Source organism: Molothrus ater, chromosome 2 (genome assembly GCF_012460135.2).
Source record: "Molothrus ater isolate BHLD 08-10-18 breed brown headed cowbird chromosome 2, BPBGC_Mater_1.1, whole genome shotgun sequence".
NCBI lineage: Eukaryota > Metazoa > Chordata > Aves > Passeriformes > Icteridae > Molothrus > Molothrus ater.
In genome coordinates, this window is record NC_050479.2 from 61,500,346 (window position 1) to 61,521,865 (window position 21,520).

At 41.5% G+C, this 21,520-nt stretch overlaps 1 protein-coding gene across 1 annotated transcript; it reads right to left on the reverse strand.

The window, feature by feature from the left end:
* Positions 1–486: 486 nt before the first annotated feature.
* On the reverse strand, positions 487–21,394 carry NUFIP1 (nuclear FMR1 interacting protein 1). Its single transcript, XM_036379330.2, is given in 11 exon segments — positions 487–2,685; positions 5,230–5,462; positions 6,364–6,492; positions 7,878–7,938; positions 7,940–8,141; positions 11,735–11,827; positions 18,242–18,318; positions 18,651–18,713; positions 19,322–19,426; positions 20,521–20,609; positions 20,881–21,394. Coding segments are annotated over 11 exon segments (1,857 nt in total). The 5' UTR covers positions 21,347–21,394; the 3' UTR covers positions 487–2,346.
* Positions 21,395–21,520: the final 126 nt, after the last annotated feature.

The following is a 21,520-nucleotide window of genomic DNA, read 5'->3' on the forward strand; positions in this document are numbered from 1 at the left end:
ATTTTATTCAAGTGAACAAAACCCACCTCTGCTAACACAGAGCAGATAAAACTGCAGGGACCAGAAAAGCCTGCAGGCATTTGAGAGTACCAGAGAAGGTCATTATGGCACCTTCCCTATACAAAGGCTGAATCCAAAGTACTAAGAAAGCACAATCTTGATGAGCAGGAAGGGATCTGTGAGGTGTGAACATGGTCTGTAAGAACACAAAAAGAGAAGTGGGGGAAGAGCAAAGGACAGAGACCTCCTACCATTGACCAAGACTGCAATTCAGGGTTTGATATCACTGCAGTGTCTGTGTCCACATGGCTGCTATATGAGTTGGCAGAAATGGCTTGTTATGAGAAAAATAGTAGTTCTTCATGTATGCAACAAGTCCTCAGTTAAAACTTCTGGTTTATGCCATGTACAGATCTCCCTATAGAGAAACCTACTTCTTTCTATCTATATGAAACAGACTTAAAAAGAATTTTTTTCTGACAAAGGTTTTGGTTTTGTGTGAAAGTTTAATATTCTTAAGTCATAGTGACAACAGTATAAAGAATTCTTGGTAAAGGTTTTGTCTTTTTAAACACAAGGTCAAAGACTACAGTCAAAGAAAGCTCTGCCATCACCTTGATAGGACACAGGGTTGTTTAAAGTGCAATTTAATAGCAAATTTAAGACATCCATTTCTCTTCCTGCAGCTGTTACTTATGCTTTCAACAGCACTGGTACTACTCCACTGTAAAACCAGGTTCTGCTCGAGTGCCAGATCTCCGTGGCTGAGTGTTCTTCGTTGGTATTTTCATTGCAGTAAAACTGTAAGAGCCAGAGGCAAGTCAGTGAGATTGAGATGGCTCGTGAGATCATCATGGCAAGAATGAATCATCTGCCTTGAAAATATAAATGTTTATGATCACTGCTTCTATTCTGCACATATATCCTTGGGACACACAACTTTTACAAGGGTGTTGGTATTTATATAATTCCATAAATTTAGACAGTGCATTACAAACACAATATGCAGTTGTAGTTATAAATAGCGGAGCAGCAGGATAGAATTTTCAACTAGCTCTTGTTTCCTACACTCCACAAATCAGATGTGTGGCACAAGTTAAGGAACTAAAGGAAAGAAAATATAGCTATTAGGCAATAAAAATACCCCATGTGAGTCTCCCTATTTCAGGTGGTGAAATGGAAGGCTAGACTTCTACCAAGGAAAAAGAAAATAATCCAGTCCCTGAGAGTTAATGGCAACATTTAACCATGACTAAAAGACAAACAGCAGGTTCTGAAGTGGAGGTTTTGAGAACAGATTATTCTTGTGGTGTGTTTTCCCTGTCAATGTGACAAACTAACACCTGCCCCTAATAAGAAGCATTCTGATAAAGACATGCACAATATAATCAAAAGACTAAATTTGTTTCTAAATCTTGGCTGATGCTTCTTTTTTAGTGCTCACAACACTATGGATGTATGCACAACCCCATGAAGAAAACCAATCTCTGGGTGCTGTAGGAGCATTGTAATAATGTATCACAGCATTCTTCCAGATGGCCGACCAATAAATTCCCAATGTATATGCAAAAGGTAACCAGTAAGCTCTTGGTAAGCTTTCTAAACTTTGATAATGATTTGAGGGTTTGCTTCAGGAGTGAATTTGTCAGGCAATAACTGTAACAGAAGTTAAAGCTCAATACTGGGTACCTGAGCTCAACCAGCAACCCAGCACTGATGCAAGCAGTTATAGTATCTCTTTTTTTTAATAAATAAAACCTTCACCCTCATTTCCATTTCTCTGCTCAATTAACAACTTAATTCAGGGAGGAAGAGGCTCCTGGTGGAAGCAGTACTTTTTGAGAGAGGTCAATTATGTCTTCCATATTTTACACTGGCTATATTACATTTATATTGGATATATCTTGTAACAGCTGAAGTGAAACAATGTATGCACTGAATTGCCATTTTGAAACTACACTGAAATACTTCTGGACGCTCAAGATACTCCACACACACCGGACCATAACTTCACATGAAGAAAATCCATCCTACTTGGCTCTGGGGATGGACTCACACACGTTTCATAAGAAGGTAAGAGACTCAGAACTCTGAAGCTCTAGAGCAGGGATCTGCATCTACTCTAGGGAAGGTCATACTCTGTGGCACTGCTGCCTTTGTGCCATGTGGTTATGGAATTACTCAACATGTTTTCCAAGGAAATGGCCATCTAGGGCAGAACAGATTAGGAAAGTGGTTTTAACAGCTCTCAGTATGTACTTTAACGCTTTTTGTTACACTGATGTCTTTCAAAAAGCATCAGTTGAGTAGAAAATGTGAGCCTTTACTGTCCATAACAGACATCCTCTATGGTGCTCCTTCACACTGAATTGATGGGGTTTCCCACGTGTCTTCATCTGCCAACTGAGCCATCTGTGAAGTCTGATCCACAGGTTCCTTCTCACCCTGGGCTTTTAATAATGCATCTTCTTGTCCTCCTTCTAACTGAAGGTCAGAGCTACAAGAACAATTAGATTCATCAGGTTTTTTCATAGAAGGCTCTGCTGTAGTTGTAGAGGACTGTTCAGTTTCTGCTTCAGCCTGTGGTTCTGTTTTAAGATGAAGTCCAAACATGTTATTTCTGATGAGGTATCGAACACACTGCAAAATCACATTCCTCTCGTGCCGGATGTCCTGGGCCAGTAACTGGAAATGAAAAAAAAGAGAAGATGATGCACATTTCCCTCTATTGCTCTGCAGCTGATACAAGCATAGCAACATATACTGATCTACTCAGTGATTTCCAACATCTTTCAAGTTAAACAGTTGGGTGTCTCACACAGGTCCTGGACACATGAGGCTGGAGACTGCCATACCAGAGAATGATGTTCTCAAATCACAGACTGTAATACCAGGCCATGCATTCCAGTATATGGAGGGTAGCAGGTCTGTTATCATTTTTCACACTTTCTAAGTTATACCGTGTCTGCAATTTCATATCCCATGCATTTTTAATTTAAACCCCTTATGAGTAAAAGATAAATACAAGGAAAGGGCATCTTTCATCAGGTACCAGACCATGGATTTAAACAGCAGTTAAACTGGTCTGGGCTATAATACATACACCAACCTAATTCTAGTAGCTTAATCAATGTGCTAGAGGCCTTCCTCGTTGACTTCAACCTCATTAAGGTTCACTTTGGTAGTAGGAAAAAGAAATCTATCAGCCAGAGAGCCAAATGAACCTTTTTCAATGTGAGTGTCAGCAGAACTAGTAGTATGAACAAACAAAATCTGAGCCAAGAGGCTAAATTTGTAACTACCTGATCAGTTGCAGTAGAGCTGTATTACACACTGCAGGAGATTTGGCTAAGCTTGGATAGTAGTCACCAAGAAGCTTTTTTTGTTGTTTTGTTTTCAACAGTGGTTTAACCAGCCACTTTTAAGCCTGAGTATTTCTACTTAGATCAGTTGCGAAGAGGTGTTACAAGCAGCTGACATCTAAAATGAGCCTTCAGGAACATTCCATATGAACTAGGAGATGTACTTCAGGGCAGGCAAGGGACAGAGTGATGTTCTCTTTGTTTGACTGGGAGAAACCGGTGAATTCCCAAATGGCCAAATTAGGGCCCAGCAGGGCTGCAGAAATTACCCTATCAAAGACTGTATCTTTGATTTTTTAATGCAGGGATAGATATCAGTGGAGTGACAGTACACAAGCTTTTGATTTTGTCAGCACAGAGGATGACTAAACACACATTAGTGTTTGCATGTCCACAATAAACATGTTTTTGTAGTGCCCAAGCTCACTGCTGAATGACTGTCAAGAGACACCTGCAGCTATTCTCCTACCTCACTTTTGGTTTTTTTTTAAATCATCATTGATACAACAACCTTTTTCTTAGCATTCTAATGCACTTTCTGGATCCATTTTGTAAAATTTCAATCTCACTCCCTCTCAAGGTTTTTGCACACTAACCATTTTTAATGACAGTGAAAGCCTACCTGCAAACCTCAGGCCCTCCTCTGTGATTCACAGCCACAGTACACATTCTTTAAAAACAACTCTGAGTAATTTGAAGAGGCAAAAAACCTCACTAAAATGCAATTTTAAAAATGGACTATACTGGCAAGCTTCAACTCAGGTTTCCTATGTACTGCCAGCTTCTCTGAGTATGTGGGACTTTATCTGACTTTCTTCCAGAGTCGTCATTGCTTTGATCACCAAAAACTTGGAAGAGCAAGTGAAAAAGGCAACTGCATGCTTAGGGAGCTACACAAGGGACAAACACTTCCTTTTCAGTCACTAGGAACGTTAATTCTTGGCAGCCTGTGCTAAAAAGACTACCAAGGGATTTCTCCCACATCAGCAGCTTGGGTCGTACCTTATCAGGTATCTCTTGCTGAAACATCCTGTGCTATTTCAGAGCTCTGATGTCAGTGGCACCCTGCTTTCTCATGTCTTTTGCCCACTGCAAGCTTTCCCTTGATGGAGAAGCTTTATGCCATTTATAGACTCACAAGAGTAGTACTGCTTTGGAGTAATAAATACAATAAAAGCTCCAAGGTTTTGTCAGAGCTTTCTAAAGAAAGACACCAAGTTTTGTGGCCAAATGGGTTGCTCTGCACTGCTACTGGGAATACCTTGGACTCACCCCAACAAACCTCCTTCTACCCTTCTGAGACACCAACTTGCTGCTCTTCAAGGTGCTGTCCCTTCCTCACATTGATCAAAACACGCCCAGAGAAGAAACCCTGCTACAAACAGGTTGCAGCTAAACACCACTCTGTATTTTAAGCCACCAGCACACTTCCCAATGAGATTTCTTTGCATGTGCAAAGTACTGTATGGTCTTCCAGCAGAGGAAGGCAGCTGAACAGCAAAGCTGGGAGCAAAAAGATCAGATCATGGCTGCTGGGATTACATACAACCCAAACCTACTGGATACTGCCACAGGGAAGGGAAGAGAAGAGAGAGGAACAAAGGGTTTGTTCCTTGTGCAGCTCATTTCAGACACGTGATTCAGTTGTCATCTCTTGCTTACCAAAGTGAGTTGTTACCTGAATGCATGCCAGGGTATTTCTATTTGTCTATTAAAGCATCTTCACTTCCTCCAAGTGAAACGCTCCCTTTACTATTCTTAAGCCAGGCCCTGTGCTAACAGACTGCTCTAACTTCCCACAGGGAAGAGGAGAAACATTCACAAATAGTTCTACTCTTGCACAGGAGGCATTACTTTAGCCTCTTACCATTTCCAGCAGAGTTGGACGGCGCTTGGGAAGGCGAGGTAATGTTTTCCTGCCCCGCTTATCAGGCCCTCTGGGGGGACGTGCGTTTGAATTCGAGCTCCTCAACGCCGTGCCTGCGCATTCTGGGCGGTTCTGATTTGGTTTCCGACTCTGAGGAGCAGGAGTAGTTTGGGGCGTATTTCTGAGCACAGCCTGGTTTCTCTCAGCTTTTGTTGCAGTCTTGACAGGGATTTCTTAAAGAAAAAGAATACACTTTCATCTCAAACTTAAAAGCCTCTTCAACATGCTCATATCCTCATGCACTGGCAGTTCGTTAGTACTGTTCTTGCTCACACAACCTGATGTGAAGATGTTCAAGGTTTACTTGCAGGAAGGGAGGGGTTTGTTTGGCTTGGGTTTTCTTTTTAAATACAAAGAATAATCTCTAAACATTCACAGAAAGGAAAACAAGGTATTTCAATTCTACAGCACAAAAAGAAAAATAAAAGGAGTAACACTTGACCAAGATTTTCAAACCTTTGCCCTCTTATCACTTAAGAAGTACCGTGCTTCACATTATAGCTTGCTGCAAATTTGGCTGCAGAGAAAATCATGGTACAGTTAGGGCAGAGGATGCCCAAGTTCAATTCATTGTCTGCTAGATGCTCTCTAACTTTGGGTAGGCCACCCAGGGCAAGTAAGACTTAGTAAATATTCACAAAAACAAGCAGCAGCAGCAGCAATCCCTCACCATCCACTGATGCATACACTCAGAGAAACACAAAATCCAAGTAACAGAGAGTTCAAGTCCTATTGCAACACCCAGAAGCCTTCTATGGAAAAAGCCCTTAAGGATGTGGAAATTAGTTCATGGAGTGACAATAACAGCTTTTTCCTGGCACTATTCAAACATGATTTGAAGCAAGACTGAAAACAGGTTCCTTATTTTCCCCCAACTATGGGAGAAAAGGCTTGGGAAATTTGATGACACACAACTTAATCAAAGACATTTTATGCCTCCTCTCTTGACCCAGGACATGCTGCTGAGAAAAGGACAGCAAAAAAAGCCACCGTCCTGCTTGCAGTCCCTGTCACTGCAGTGTGACACAGGGTAGAAGGGGAGAGGAGAAGGGCAGAAGTTGTTTCCACACACACCTTCAGGCTCACTGTCGGATGCGCTGCCATAGTTGACCGACAGCGAGCTAAGGGCAGAGGTCACCTGCCTGGGGACAACTGTCGTTCCCAGTCTTCCATCCTCCTCAGCTGCCTCATCCTTGTCAGATTCTGCAGGGAAAGAAAAGGCAAGAGGGATTTTTCCCAACAGCCAGCCTTGCTGCCAAATCCCCATCTCAGCACCACACACACCTGATGTTGGGCGCCATTGCGCAATGGTGCTGTGGATGACAGAAAACCCCCCCAAAAGTTTCCTGAAGCTCAGCAGAAAGGTGAGCTTTCTGCTTCCTCCTTTGCATACCAAATAGAATTATAAATCTTATTATTGAGTGTAGGTAAAGAGAGAGAGAGAGGATTTCATAATATATTTTGAAGTCTTGCTGGATTTAGTTCTGAGATGGAGGAGAAGGATTTAGAAGCCAATCAGGGGAAATTAAAAAAAAAAAAAGGAGAATCAAAAAGATGCACCTATTCAGTAAAATCATAGATTTGTGCTGTATATTTTTTTTTAATTCTACTTGGTTATATTGTATTTGTTATTATTCATTCTGGTTATCTTTCTCAATTGTATAAAAAGTTGCAACTAGCTTCAATATTGTTTAATTAAGGGCGACCACATTCCTTTTCTACCTACTATAAGAGAGGTCACTAGCTGTACTTTGGCATAATTAGACCTTTTATCATTAAGTAAAGCACAAATGCTGCAGGGAAATATAGAGATATTTAAGCATACTTAAGTTTCCCAACACGCAAAGATTAATGGAGTAAACAAATTGCAAAGGGATGCTGAGTTCTTGTTCTCACTAATTGAAGATTGTGTTTTCAAAAGGAAAAACTCAGCATCAGACATCTTTCCAGGGAATGTATTCTACCCTTGTTGCTAAAAATAGCCAGAGTATAAGTCAGCTTACATGCCATATTCTAGGAGTACTGCTGACTATATTATAAATAGTTAGATCTGAAGAATTCATATTGCTGCCAGCATGAGGAAACAAGACATGCTCACAAAAAAAAAAAACAACTCAACAAAAAACCAAACCCAAAAAAACTTAAGCAGAATACTTTAGAGAACACACACATATGGAGAATATCAAGAGTAATAATACAGCAAAGAACAGAATTAAAAGTAAAATCCTGACATTTTAAGTAATTCACTTAACTCATACAAGGAAATCCATTTGTTTTCACTTTCTAAATACTGTTGCTTTCAAAACTACAAAGGGATATTTAACAGTCTTTAAAAATAATTTGGCTGTTCAAGTACTTCATCTTCTTCTGGTTTTATAAATATTTTCTTATCTCTTTTATGTTAATTTAGCAACCTACGTTGGTGCTGCATGGCCTTTAGACTACTGTACTATCTACATCCGAACATGTAACGCTGCACAAAACTTCATGTCAGACTTCCAAAATGGTGACTAGCAAGCACAAAGTCTCAGCATCTAAACTTAAAACAACCATTTAAAACAAAATTTCTCCAAGTTCCTTCATCTTACCGACATCACCGTTTGCCAGAAGACCAAGAGGGTCAACGTCTTTCTCATATGCTTGGCCCTGCCAAAGCATTTTGTTTTTCATGTTCCTTTTCACATGTGCTGTTTTCTGGTCCATTGGCTTCATTTTGAGCTTTAGGTCCATGATAATCGCCACCATTTTTCCTAAATTTCTTCCAGAATGGACGCCATTGTCTTCTCCTGTGTCTTCGTTGATGCCCAAGAGCCTCTCCATTTTCTGGAGGTTTCCACATCCCCTTCATTTTGCTGGAGAATAGAAACAGAAAGCTCATACAGATGATAAGCTATGAGAATAAAAACAACTGATGTAACCAAATGGCTCAGGCCCTTGTTTAAGGCTCAGCAACACAGAATGATGCCAGGACTTAGTCCAGCTCAGCTAACACAAGGTGACAGACCATAAAATCAGTCACACCTCATCTCAGGCAGGGCAATGGGACAAAGCGGGAACTGAATGAACAGTTTGAAGCTCATGACTTTTAGTTTTTAGTTTTCAACAAGGCCAAAGGTACATGGGCTAAGAAAGTTCCTCAATAACCTGCAGCATGAGGACACGGTGTTTTCATTTTGGATAACAAAGTCAACAAATACTCTCTTCACGTAAGCATTAAAGTCATTCAAAACAGAGCCAACATGAAGTTATAAGGAAAGCATCTACTATAAACATTCTTTCAGTGCTGAAGTCTCTTTTTTCCAGTTACAGCTCTGAGAAGCATCTTGCTGCACCAAATCCATTCAGCCATCTGACACCATCAGCTGCAATGACTACCTACTCCCGCCTCCAACCAACATGCCATTCATCTTTTCCATTCCAAGGAAAAGGAATAAAAGAAATGTCCATCAGAATAATGCATTTTTAGGACCTGAAACAAAAGAACAAGTCCTGAAATACAGGAAGAGCACAGCATGCTGGTTCCACTTATCTTTCACAGCTCCATCATCTTCCAGGTTTGTCCTATAAACACATGTTATAGGAAGATACCTGGAAAGCTTAAAATCTGGTTGAATTCTATAGATATAAGAATCAATGTGACCAAGAGAGAAAAGCAAATATAGAAGGGACAGCTGAAGCTTTCTGAAAGTATTTATTTCCAAGCAACAGAAGCTTAATTCAGGAAAACAGGACTGTAACTAATCATCAGTACATTGCAACAGCAAAAATGACACAAGATCTCCTGTCCTGAATGAGCCCCATGGTTTGTTCTGATCAGTCCTCCCTGCCTCAGCCTCACCTCTAGCACAGCTGAGGTCCTATTATCCCTCATGTGGGATGCTGTGTTCATGTCTGGCATTGCTAAAATCTTGCAGCATGTTAATATTTTGTGACAAAGGACTTCTTTTTGTTTGTCTTCATTCTGAGGTCTAAACAAGTCATTTAGTAACCCATTCTTCTTGAGTTACAAGAATCAGTGTATAACTACACTTTATTCACCTCTTGCACCTATGCAATCTTTCTAGGCCTCCATCACACAGCCCTTTCAAGCCACCCACTACTTTGTTCAGAAATGTTCCTGTTACCAGCATTCCTCTCTTCCATGCTTTTCCGGCTTTATCAAGTCCATCTTTAGAGGAGAACAAGGCCAGTCATAGCACTCAAAATTACTTTATATCACAACAAAACATATTTAATTTCATTCTCCAGTCACTTCACAACAGTGTCTAACACTGATTGCTCATCCCTGATGGCATCACCCACCACAGTGTTCCTGTGGTACAAGTGGCAAGCCACTGCCTTCCTGTGCATCAGTCCCTCACCCACAAAAGAAGGCTAATATTATCTCCTATGATTCAACTCCAACAAGAGAGAAAACTGCATTTCTGAATTTGTCCAACCATACTCTAAATTCAGCATGTTGTACAACCTAGAAGATATTGAGCAAATACAGGCTTAATTAAAGCTGTTGTCCTTGACCAAGGGTTAAAACCAACCATCTAAATTCTCTGGGGCCTCAAACACCCAGAAAGAAACCTCAAGGTCAAAAATATGTCCCAACAAACACCAGCCTGGTATCTGCCTTCTACCATTCCCTTGTGGAAGACATCCTGCTCTTCACTCTCCATTCAGAGGGCATGGAGAGCTGTGCACTATTACTCAGGTGTTGTGAGACACCAGGCAGGCTTCCCAAGTGGTCCCTCTGCGTATCTGATCTCACACACAGGGATGCTGTGACTTAGGAGTTGCAAAGCACTTCAGACAACCACAAATGAAAAGCACCATGGAAGTGTTAAGCATCTAATCCTTTCTAAATCTTCCTTAGCCATTTGCTTTAATAGTATAGCTTGCAGGGAACAAGCTGTATTCTATTTTTTCCTCTCACATCAGTAAATTTGCCAGATAAGCACCAATTGCAGAATCTTTACTGGACAGCTCACCAAGTCTAGAGTGATAAGGGGAGGGAGGGAAGAAAAAGAAGAGATTTCTAGAATGAACTAGAATAAAAAGTTGTTACGCAAAAGTGAGGAACCTGCAGTTTTGAGGGCTTTTTTTTTTTCCAAACAGTTTTCCAGATATAAACCTACTAACAAATGTAACAGCATGGAATTGCTGATGGACATTTAAGGCTACTTGATGCATCTGACTCACAGCTACAAAAGTTAGCAAATAAAACCTGTAGATATCAAACAGTTTGTTACTGTGACAAAGAAATGTCACAATATATATGTTATAAATATACAATATATACGTTTGCAGCTTGAGTTTCAATGCCCAGGTTTGGTTCCTTGGGTGTAAAGCACTCCTGTAACTTTATATCCTTTAAAGGAAGTTTTATTCAGTCTTCTATAAACCTTTCCTTTCAGGCATGAAAGGTAACTGGTTGAGTGGGGGCAGGCAAGCGCTGGATCTTCTGAAGAACAAGCTGCAACAAGGTAATTTGCACTGTCCACATTTAATAAATTACACTAACTTCTTATTCTGCACTAACTCAACCATTTTACCATGGTGCAAGCTAGCAAGTTTTGTTTTGTTTGCTGTCATCCCCTACACAAAAAGCTAGGCAAACCCCAGCTGCACTTCTATGCGGCAGAAAATGGCATTTAGCAAGAGCCCCTTAGGACTGAGTCTGCTCCTGCCTTCCAGCTCAGTCATTCCAGCTTAAACAAATGATATTTTAGGAGTGTGGCTCATTTTAACAACTTTAAAAAAAAAAAACCAATCTTCCCACAGGTCCTAAAGCAGAGCTAATGAAGTTAGCTAGTTCCACCTAACAATGAAATAGAGAGAGAAGAACAAAATCATGCTGGAAAATAATTTATAAGGCAGTGAACAGATAAAAATCCAAGACAAGTAAGCACTAGCTCAGAACAATGGTAGCAGATAGATTTAACTTTATTTTCATATGGTTTTCGTTATAACTTAAGTAGTGCTGCTTCTTTTTTCTGCCCTCCATCATCTTTATCTCCCTCCCCTCTTCACCTGACTACTGATTTATCATCAGAAAGGAGAGAGAGTAAGAACAAAATCTCTGTTGGCCATTTTCAGGTAATAAAGGATCAAATCCTGTGGAATGTTGCATGACTTTTGCCCCCATTACTACTTCTTCAGAGACCAAGGTTATGCTACTCTAATGAATGGCCACTAGAAAGTGGTTTTCTCAAACAAGCCAGAGTACCAGATTTTTCATGTACTTTTTGTTTCATTTAACTGAAGTGTACTTTGGAGCACTATGAAGTAAACAAAAGAATATTACATCAGCAGTTTGTCAAATGGCCTGTCCTCTCTTAAAGGGCAGCCAGATTCTGCATACAGTGGAAGCAGCAAGTGCTGGGAGACCATGGTAAGAAAGCATACTTTTGAATTCAGTGGGAGGAAAGCAACAAGCTTGCTTCAAAACACTTACCCAAACTGCTGGGTAGTCAGCACTTCTCCCCTTTCCTCCTTCTGTGTCTGCATTTCCTTCTTCCTTTCAATGTTTGCCAAAGTAGGAAAATTTCTAGAAGAAAAAAAATAGTTTCACTGGCTCTTAAACGATTCACTGTAGTTTCTCAATTCCCCCTTTACCAAATCAGCTTTCTCTATAAACATTACAGATTTTTTAAATGTTTCAATGAAGTTCAACAGACTGTTTCTTTCTTAAAAAAGCATTAGTGAGGAAAAGATACCTGAGTGCATTTAGGCGTACATATCCAGATGCAATGAACAAAACAAAACAAAAATTAAAGATATCCCATTAGCATTCTTAGATATACCAAACCACCAAGCAAGGTACAGACAAATAGTTTGGTTATAGTCATGGACCCTCTCTTTGCCCCAACACATAACAGCATGATTTAGTCCTCCTACATTATTTCTATGGAGCTTCAATTGGATTATTTGAATGACATGCCTTTAGCAAACTAACTGCTAAGTTCTTCTAAATTAAAAAAAAAAAGGCTATATGAACAGCTTCTGGGTGCACAAGATTCCTTTAACGTGACAGAGACAAAGCACACACGTGACAAAGTTCCTTCTCGAGCAATATTTAGCATCGTGCTTGCACACTGACCTCAACTTCACCAGAATTGCTGCCCCTTTTTAATTCCAGGTTCAAGAAAAATTGCCAGATCATGCAGATGAAAAGAAATCTACTGTTACAAGCATCTCCCAACCCATCCCATCTCTTCCATTCCCCACCTCCCTTAACATCCTTCCCTCCAGACAAATGTCTCACTGGTTCTAACACGCAGAGCCTGGGCAGCAGGCTTTTTACCATCAAAGCCCAAAATGGCTGCACTACTTGCTCTGCAAATATTAGTTAGCTAAATGCCAGTGCTTTGAGATAAAGGTGGTAAATGAGAAACACATGCACATGCTTCCCCAGCTTCTGTATAGGAACACAAAGAATAAATATTTGATGTCTATTAAAATGGAGTAAAGAGAAACATAGAACAGCTTCTCACTAAAAATAACTATCAAAAAGACATGGATCTTTCTTTAAATATTTAATCTTATCACATGCATTTTCCCCATATTACAGCATGAATGCTAAGTGTCACATTGATTCAAGACAGCGTCAACCACGTACCAAGGGAAAAAGAGAAGCTTTTTCTACAAGACAAATCTAAACACACTACAGAACTAGTCCTCTTTAAGAGGATTTGAACATTAGCTGTCAACATGTATTTTCTTTGGATTTCTCCCAGAAATCTGCCATACAGCTCAAGTGAGCACAGGGATGTGATGTTTTACCTCTGCTCCTCCCTGTAAGTTAGATTTGTTCATCCATGTTACAACACTCCCAGCACACAGCAAATGTGCAATGAACTCTTTAATCTCAAAAGCTTTGCATTGACAAAGACCCCTGTGCACCACAGTTTTAGGAGAAGGTGTTTTCCTTCAAACACAAAAGCACCCAGGAGGACAGAAGCCATAAAACAAGTAGTTATGCTCAAAACATCCCCAAGCTTACTGTAGAGATTGCAGGGGGGGGAGGGTGTTTTAAATATAAGGGAAGACCCTAAATACTAGAGCAAAGGAGTCTTCAAATGCTCCAGCACTTATGCTGATTAAGGACATATTCAGACACGCTCTCTCAACACGATTTGAGACATGACTGCCTCCCACTTTCATTCCTGTGAGTTACCACTCCCTCCACGAGCCACCGTAATGGACTGCACCAAGGCTTTCAGTTCCATTTAACTGCCAAGACTGACAGATTTCTCCTCAACCACCCTTCCAGCTGACACAGGCAGTAACTGACAGCTGGCGAGAGCTCAAGTCACAAGTCCCAGTATGCCTGCAGAAGCACATCTGAAGGCATCTGTAGGGGCTGTGTTTATCTTTTCCATCTCTTCTCAAATGTTAAATAGCATTTTACTCACTGTCTTTACCTCATGCCTTTACTGACTGAGCCCCTCCACATAAAAAGCCATATGCTTAAATCCCAAGAGCTGACTTGGGTTTGCAGCCTTCTAAGATGGCAAGCCCTCCACCTTTCCTAAGAAAATGATGTTCCTAAAATGTTACCTACAAACACCACTGAAGTAGAAGTACCCCAGCACTTATGCCTTGCAAACAACTGTCAGAGCTCGAATACAAAGAGCTTCATCAGTCCCCACAGGGCTTTACAAACCTAAGCAATTTATTGTAAAGGGGAGAGTTAAACCAGGATGTGATGGTCTGGCACAGCAGACTTCACAAAGCCAGTACAGCCTGAGAAGGCAGCCCTTTTCACAGCAGCTGCAGTTCCCAACAGTACACACTTCTACAACACAAAGCTTTTCAAATTAAATTGATAATATCAGAAAACTGATTTTCAGGTTAAGATAAGTATATGAACTATATCCCAACAAAGTGAGACATACAGGTAAAGGATACCCTAAGCTTCTAGAGACAGGATACAGTGACACTGAGCCTAATCAATAACACATGTGTTTTAGGGAATAGATTTTTTTCGATAAATGAGTACACTGGCCAGAGCCATGCATTTTTTTATAGGCCAGCATACTTTATCTTGCTCTCATAAACATTGGAGTAAAGCAGCTCTTAGCAAGCAATGAAGAAACAGAGCTTTGCCAACATCTAACAGAAAAGAGACCTGTTTCTGTAGCAGTTTATACAATGAATTCCTGAGTCAAGAGCTATACAAGTTCATCATTTTATTAGGAACAGCACTGTGAGCAAAATGCCTCAAAAATTTCTTGAGCTGGTCTTAATTGCATATGCACAGCCAACAGCAAAGGAGACATGGATAGCCCAAAGGGAATAAAAATGACCCAACAGAGCTGAAAAAATCTTGGCTTAACTTTCCCACATCTGATTTAACCATATGTTAGCTGAGGCAGTTCCATTGCTGATCTATCCCAGCAGATCAGAGTAAACTTTATTGCATCTATGTTTACCTTGATCTGTTGACACATCCCTTCTACTTTGCTTTGTCTCCTCTACTTTTACCAAGTTACAAGAAATTATTTTCCATATTACATACTTTGCTAGCATGAACACAACACCAGGGAGGATTCCAAACTACTCTAGGATTATCATTATTCAACTAGAAAACTACAAATTAATTAGAAGTGGTGTGTTTAACAGTACTGGGCTTCAAGCACAAAGCACATGCTCAGCCTGTGAGATGTACTGCAAGGAAATACAACAGACAATTCCTATCTGAATAAACCAATGCCAAGAGAATAAAGAAAGCGGGGCAGAAAGGGGAGAATTTACAAGCAACACACAAGCTCAAGAAAATCCCCCAACGTTATATTAGGAGCTAAGCAAAAGTAAATTCAATGATTTGCTTTAACACTAAAGCAGCCTTGCCACATTCTTGCTAATAACCATTGCTCAAGAAATGTTGGTGAGAAACAGATGGGCTGGCAGGACCCAGATCTCGCTTGTGGAGTAGGGAAGACAGCAATACCTCATTCTGACACATTAAGGAAATGCATTGCAGATAATTCTCTTTAAGCTCATGTTAAAGAAAAAATATGCTGAAGACAGCACATTTCTCAACACTTGGAAGGGACAGGACAAATCAAAACAAGAAAAGTTGATGTCAGACTTCACAACCATCTGTCTGCAAAACACAGGGAAACCTTGAGATCCCATAGAACTTCATCTCTATTGCTCTTTATTTAATTAGTTTTCTTGGCTCAGCAGGTTCAACACGAAAACAGCATTCCAATCCAGCATGCTTCATCCAGAGATAGTCCTTACCAGCTCTCCTCCTCCTCCTCCTTCCTCTATGAGAGTAAGGCTACACTTTAAACACAAGCTCTTTCTTGAAGATTTTAAGCAGGATACACAATTGAGCAACACAGCAGCTAATTAAGAAGAAAAATCTCAACTCTGCAAGTAATTATTTATAACGGCTGAAAGAACAAGCAAGACAGGATGCAGCATGGAAACACACATATTAAATCATGGCAACCTAATTAGGAAGAAACTATTAATGACCTAAAAAGATTCATTCTTAGCTCTGATTGGAGCTTCTAGAATGAAAAAGGTTTTTTCCTGTCACTGTAAACCAAAACTGCTTAATAGCTCAGACTCCCTCTGGTGTCCCTCTTTTCTGTACAATGCAGTGTTTACTGTGAGTCAACAACAGACCTTCAGTACTAAACTGATGCTTTGCTGGTGACCCAATTAATGCTGCACAAAAGTTCCAGCTGGCCTTCTCTCTCTGCCTGCCTCCCATGCCCCCGCCCCTTTTTTTTTTTTTTAATTAAAGAAAGAAGGATGCTCATAGAGCTTCCTCGCTGTACAAAGAGTAACAAAAGCCACCCAGGTAGTCATTCTACACCCATCCATCACGGCTAAATACGATGCCCAAGAAGGCTTGAAGTACCAAGATAAGGCACTACTCCATCTAGTGGCCTTGGCTCAGACAGTCCTAATCCCATTCTGCCTTTTCTGGTTGGTGCCTGTGACCACACGACTTCATGTCCCTTGATTTTGCTGTGCTGCACCGAGCAAAGGCTTTCAGCAATGCTGTATTGCAGCCAAATCACAGTCACCTATAAAACCAACACGAGATCCTTCAGAAGCTCAGCAAAACCATCTCAGGCAGAGCATCACCCTTACAATTAAGTTTAGATAAAGGCTGCTGTGATTTGCAGCAAGCACTCCCCACAAACAATATCCATAATTTTATGTTCAATTCCCACTTCCCTAATGTTCTAGTAGAGCACATACTGACATATACACCTTAAACACCATTTCAACACTTAAACCTCAGCCTCAACTGCTAGATAGGAACTCTCCTGAACATTTCCCAAAACAGAGAAGCGTATGAAAAGTTGGAAAAAAGAGAGTAGCAAAGCCTCTCTCAGAGACTGCGTATGAGTATGGATCTTTTACCTTGGAGCTACTGTTAGAAAATTAGATCACCAAAGAACCACAACAGTAATACGTAGACTGAAAGCAAATAAAAACCAAGCCCTCAAGCATCTTTTGAATAAAGGAAAACTTGGAAGGAGAACTAATATAGCACCAAAACTTGCCTAATCTAACACCAAACTTCTATTTGCAGAGATCACAACCAATTTCTGTCTGGGTAATGATGGCATTTTAAAAAAGGGAGAAAATAATCTCTTGTTTCTCAATCAAAAAAGCTTTTCTTTTTTTTTTTTTTTTTTTTAGGAACCAATGGATTATTTTCATTTGTAAAAAATGAACAGCAGGTGCAACAGTTGACTGCTGTGATGTGCTGACATAGTGGTAAGATTTCCTTTCACCTTTCAGAAATTTGCAGAAAAAGCTGAAACCATGTCCAAAGAAAAATTAAAGCCTCCAAGAATGAAATTACACGGGGAGAAATTTTGCTTCTCCATACAGGAAAAAAATGGATGGGAGGCAGTTAAAAAATTCTACAATAAATTCCATTAATTTTTATTTTTCAACAAAAACAGTGCAAAGTTGTATTAAGGGAAGTGAAGTTCAAAGCCAGAACACATTAACATTGTCTTCTGACATGGATGCAAGGTGGATACATCAGTAGGATTCCATCAGGCCACTGGATTTATTTTCACTTAAAAAAACCCATGTGACTAGTACACTGTCCTAGCTCATCACCACTGATCTCAAAATTAAATTTATATCACTTCCTATTCTGCATACAGGACTCTTGCTCATGGAAACAAAACTCTTGCACTGATCACTTGCAAGACTATATTCTAAATTATCAACAGAAGTGAGGAAAGCCTGCAGCATCTTTCTCCTGCTGGGAAAACGTGGATTTTAATCCATTGAACTCTGAAGGAAAAAAAACAAATCTAGGAGATAAATTCTTCAATCCTGGGCAAGATAAAAGCTACACCCTGTTACATCACAGGATAAGAAAAAGTGAGAAATACTGCTTATAGGAGAATTTCACCTTGCACCCTGCATACAATGTAAGTTAGGCTACCTGAGAACAGTATCATTCACAGTTTTTGTTCTCTTTCATTAGAAAAACATCAAGCAATACAGAAAGCCCTTAAAAATTAGGAAAACTCCCTGGTGTGGTCTACTGGGACAACTTAGCCGAGGAAGTGTGCACACAGTATTACAGTTGTAGTCAGTAGTTCCAGATTTTTAAGCTTTTAAAAACCACCACACAAACACTTCTGACCTAAAATGTGATCTGTGGTGAGGCTAAAAGGAATGAGACATTCACCTAACCTGGGATACCACATCAAGCATCTGGGAAAGCTGCTTCCTTCTCAGCTGATACCTTGCCTTCTATTATAATCGTTTAAATTATTATAATCTCTGCAGCTCACACTCTCCTGGCTCATGCACCCTGACACAGTTCACTGCTGCAGGAATTTTCCATGGTCGACGGAACAGCAGAAACAGCAAGTTATGTGCTGCTCCTGCCCTTCAGCTGTCATCTCATGCTTACATAGGGAAAATACAGTAAAACAAATCCATAGGCCAGAAGTCTTACCTTTTTCTTTCTTCTCTCCATCTAGCAATCTCTTCTGGACTATCTAATTTTATTCTTTTAGCACCAGGTGCATGTGCCTAAGGAAAAAGTATTTTACAGGTGCTTAAAAGGGGAAGGAAAAAACTCGCAAATTAAAAAAGAAAACATCATTACGTCAGGCATAGTGGTATCACACTGTTTTCATCTCCAAAACTGGTGTGAGTGTACACAGAGATGATAAAATGAATCCATTAAGAAAACCCCATAGTATTTAACAAATTTTCATCCACAATATTGTCTTGAAACACATACTCCTCAGAGATGATACATTTTCTTTCCAAATGTATGAAAGGAAACTACTGAAGAATGAGAAAAGGGGCTATGGTAAAGATGCCACAGACTCCTATTTTAGGCCCAGAGGGTTACCTACATTCTTCCAGTGTATCTGAACGATCTTCTCATGGGCGCTGAAAGTGCAACCTTCTTCTGAACACTGCAAGATAAGAGGGTGAACTTAAAACATACCAATTTACACAAATTATAAACAAGCTTTTGAGCACACTTCAAATAAACTCAGTGCCAGTTGCATGTACAGTTTGTTGCATAGGCTGTGAAAGTTACCCTGTTTTCTAACAAAGGTGATTGTAAAAACAGCAAGCAGGGATAATGTACTTTTAAATTTCGTCTGGTTTTAGAATAACTGGTGTAGGCAATGTATCTGATAACTGAAGAGAAAGTGAAGTTTACCCAAGATAAAAATTTGTAAGACTCTTCAATTTCAAATTTTGGTACTTGCAAATTTTGATAATTTTCAATAAAGGAAATTTTTTAAATGTTTCCACACTAAAACTGCACATGATATAGTGAATTAATTCCTATGACTTTGCAATACTTCACAAGAAAAACAGTTTAAAAGGCTTCAGTAATAAAACCAAAAATACACTTGAAGCGTCCCCAACATACAGCATTTATACCCCACTAATACTTGACAAAGTGCTGGAATCTCATTCCTATGTCTACTGTTCAAAGAGTGACTACAGCTGTTTGTCAGGCACAAAGGAAAAAATCAAAGTGTGAATAAAAGAAGCCAAACTCATTAACCTGCTTATGCTGTGAAATGTGTTCATCATACTTCTCCTGATTTTTATAGCCACGGTCACAGGTATCACAGTAATGAGAGAAAACTGGCTCTTTTTTCTTTTTGGTCTGAAAAAAAAAAAGAAGAAATCTCAGGATTGCAGTTACAAGATATTCCTGTGTTTAGTTAGTCATGAAACACTATTATTATTTTTGTTAATAAAGTAGTTACATGTTTCAAAGGTTTCAAAGACAAGCTAACATAATACAAAAGTTAAGTTCCACTTACTTATTTTCTAAACAAAGTGCCCTGCATTCAGCTCTTCCCACTACCACGTTTCAATCAATTATTGCTTCTGCAAACACACCAGTCAACTGGCACAGACTTCCAGAGGGCTGTGAGATTTAGGCTAAAGCCCCATGTTCTTCTCTAGCAAGACAGACTATGACTGTTCTCCCATGACAGGCACAAGTTCAGAGGGCAGCACAGACCCTGCCTTCTCCTGCTACACACATCAGTGCCATCTGGCTGGCTGGTCTTGACCTTGTAACAGAGCACTAGCGTAATTTAGGCACTTGGGCATCACCACCGTAGGGCAACATAAACCTGTGAAACAATTTGGCTGACATGTATCTTTCAAGAGTTACAGACTGTCACATGTTTGCTCTCTTCTAAGGGCAAGCAGGTCAGACAGGAGAGCGGGATCTCTATAGTGCCTTGGGACAAGTCCCATCAGACTGATACCATCACAGAATGGCTTGGGTGGGAAGGGACCTTCCAAGATCATCTGGTTCCAACCTCCCACCATGAGCGGGGACAATCTATGACTATATCAGGCTGCTCAAAGCCCCATTCAATCTGGCCTTCAACACTTCCAGAGACAGGCCCGTCACAGCTCCTCTGGGCAATGTGTGCCAGTATCAGTATCTCATCCCCTTCATAGTAAAAAAGCCTTTTGTCAAATCTAAATCTACTCTGCTTCAGTTTAAAACCATTATTCCTTGCTGTATCACTACAGGCTGTACTATGAAGTCTTTCTCCTAAGTTCCCTTAAAGTACTGAAGGATGATGCAGGGTTCCACCTAAAGCCTTCTCTTCTCCAGGCTGAACAACCCCATTTCTCTCAGTCTTCACCTCCACCACCTAATCATTTTCGTGGCCTTTCCCTGGCCCCATGCCAACACGTACATGTCCCTCTTGTGCTGGGGACCCCACTCCGTACCTTTGGCTTGTTATTTTCTTCTGGGCAATGTTTACTAAATGCAGGCGCTTGCTTGCCCTGCCGTTTCTGGGAGAAATTACCATTTCCACCTTCAGAACAGAGGAAAAAAAAAAAAGATGAGCCATTCACAGATACACCTGGCAAAACACCACCCCCGCCTACCACTGTGGGCAACAGAGGAGGATCTAGGGAAGAGATAAGAGAGGGCTGCATGACCAACGTGCTTGGAGGAGAGCCCTGGAGCCCCAAGGGTTCAGGACAGCCCCGGGGCCCCTGCCGATGGGATGGGATGGTTAGGGATGGGAAGGGAAGGAGCCCACGGGCCCAAGGGACGGCTCCTGCCCTGCCCCTGCCCCTCACCAGCGTGCGGGCCCCGCGCTCCGTAGGCCGGCGGGAACCAGGCGCCCGGCGAGCTGTAGCCATGAGGGGGAAGGAAGCTCTCGGGCTGCGGGTAGCTCTGAGCCGGAGGGTAGCCCTCGGCGGGCTGGGGGTAGCCCTCGGGCTGCGAGAAGTTCTGGGCAGGCTGGGAGTAGCTCTCGGCGGGAGGGATGCTCTGGGCGGGATCCGAGTAGCTCTCGGCGGGCGGGTAGCTGTCGGCGGGTTGCGAGTAGGACTCGGTAGGCTGGGAGTAGCTCTTGGGCTGCGAGTAGGTGTCGGCGGACGCGTAGGTGCTGTCGGGCGGCGGGTAGCGGCCGGGCGGCGGGTAGGGCACGGGGGCAGCCCAGAAGCTCGCGTCCCAGGAGGGCGGCGGGCAGAAGAAGGGCGGGGGGATGCCCGGCGGAGGCAGCCCCGGCGGGGGTGGCGGGTACCAGGCGAAGGGGTTCATGTCGGGCTCGGAGAGGCCGCCCGGCTGTGCAGACCCCACTCCGCGACGCTCCCACACCACCACGTGGGGCCCTCCGGCGGCGGCCGCTGAACGCGTCACGTCCGGGCTGAGGAAGGCGAACCCTCCCTCCTTCCTTCCCGACGGGCGCGGCGTCATCCGGGAGCGCCGCAGGGG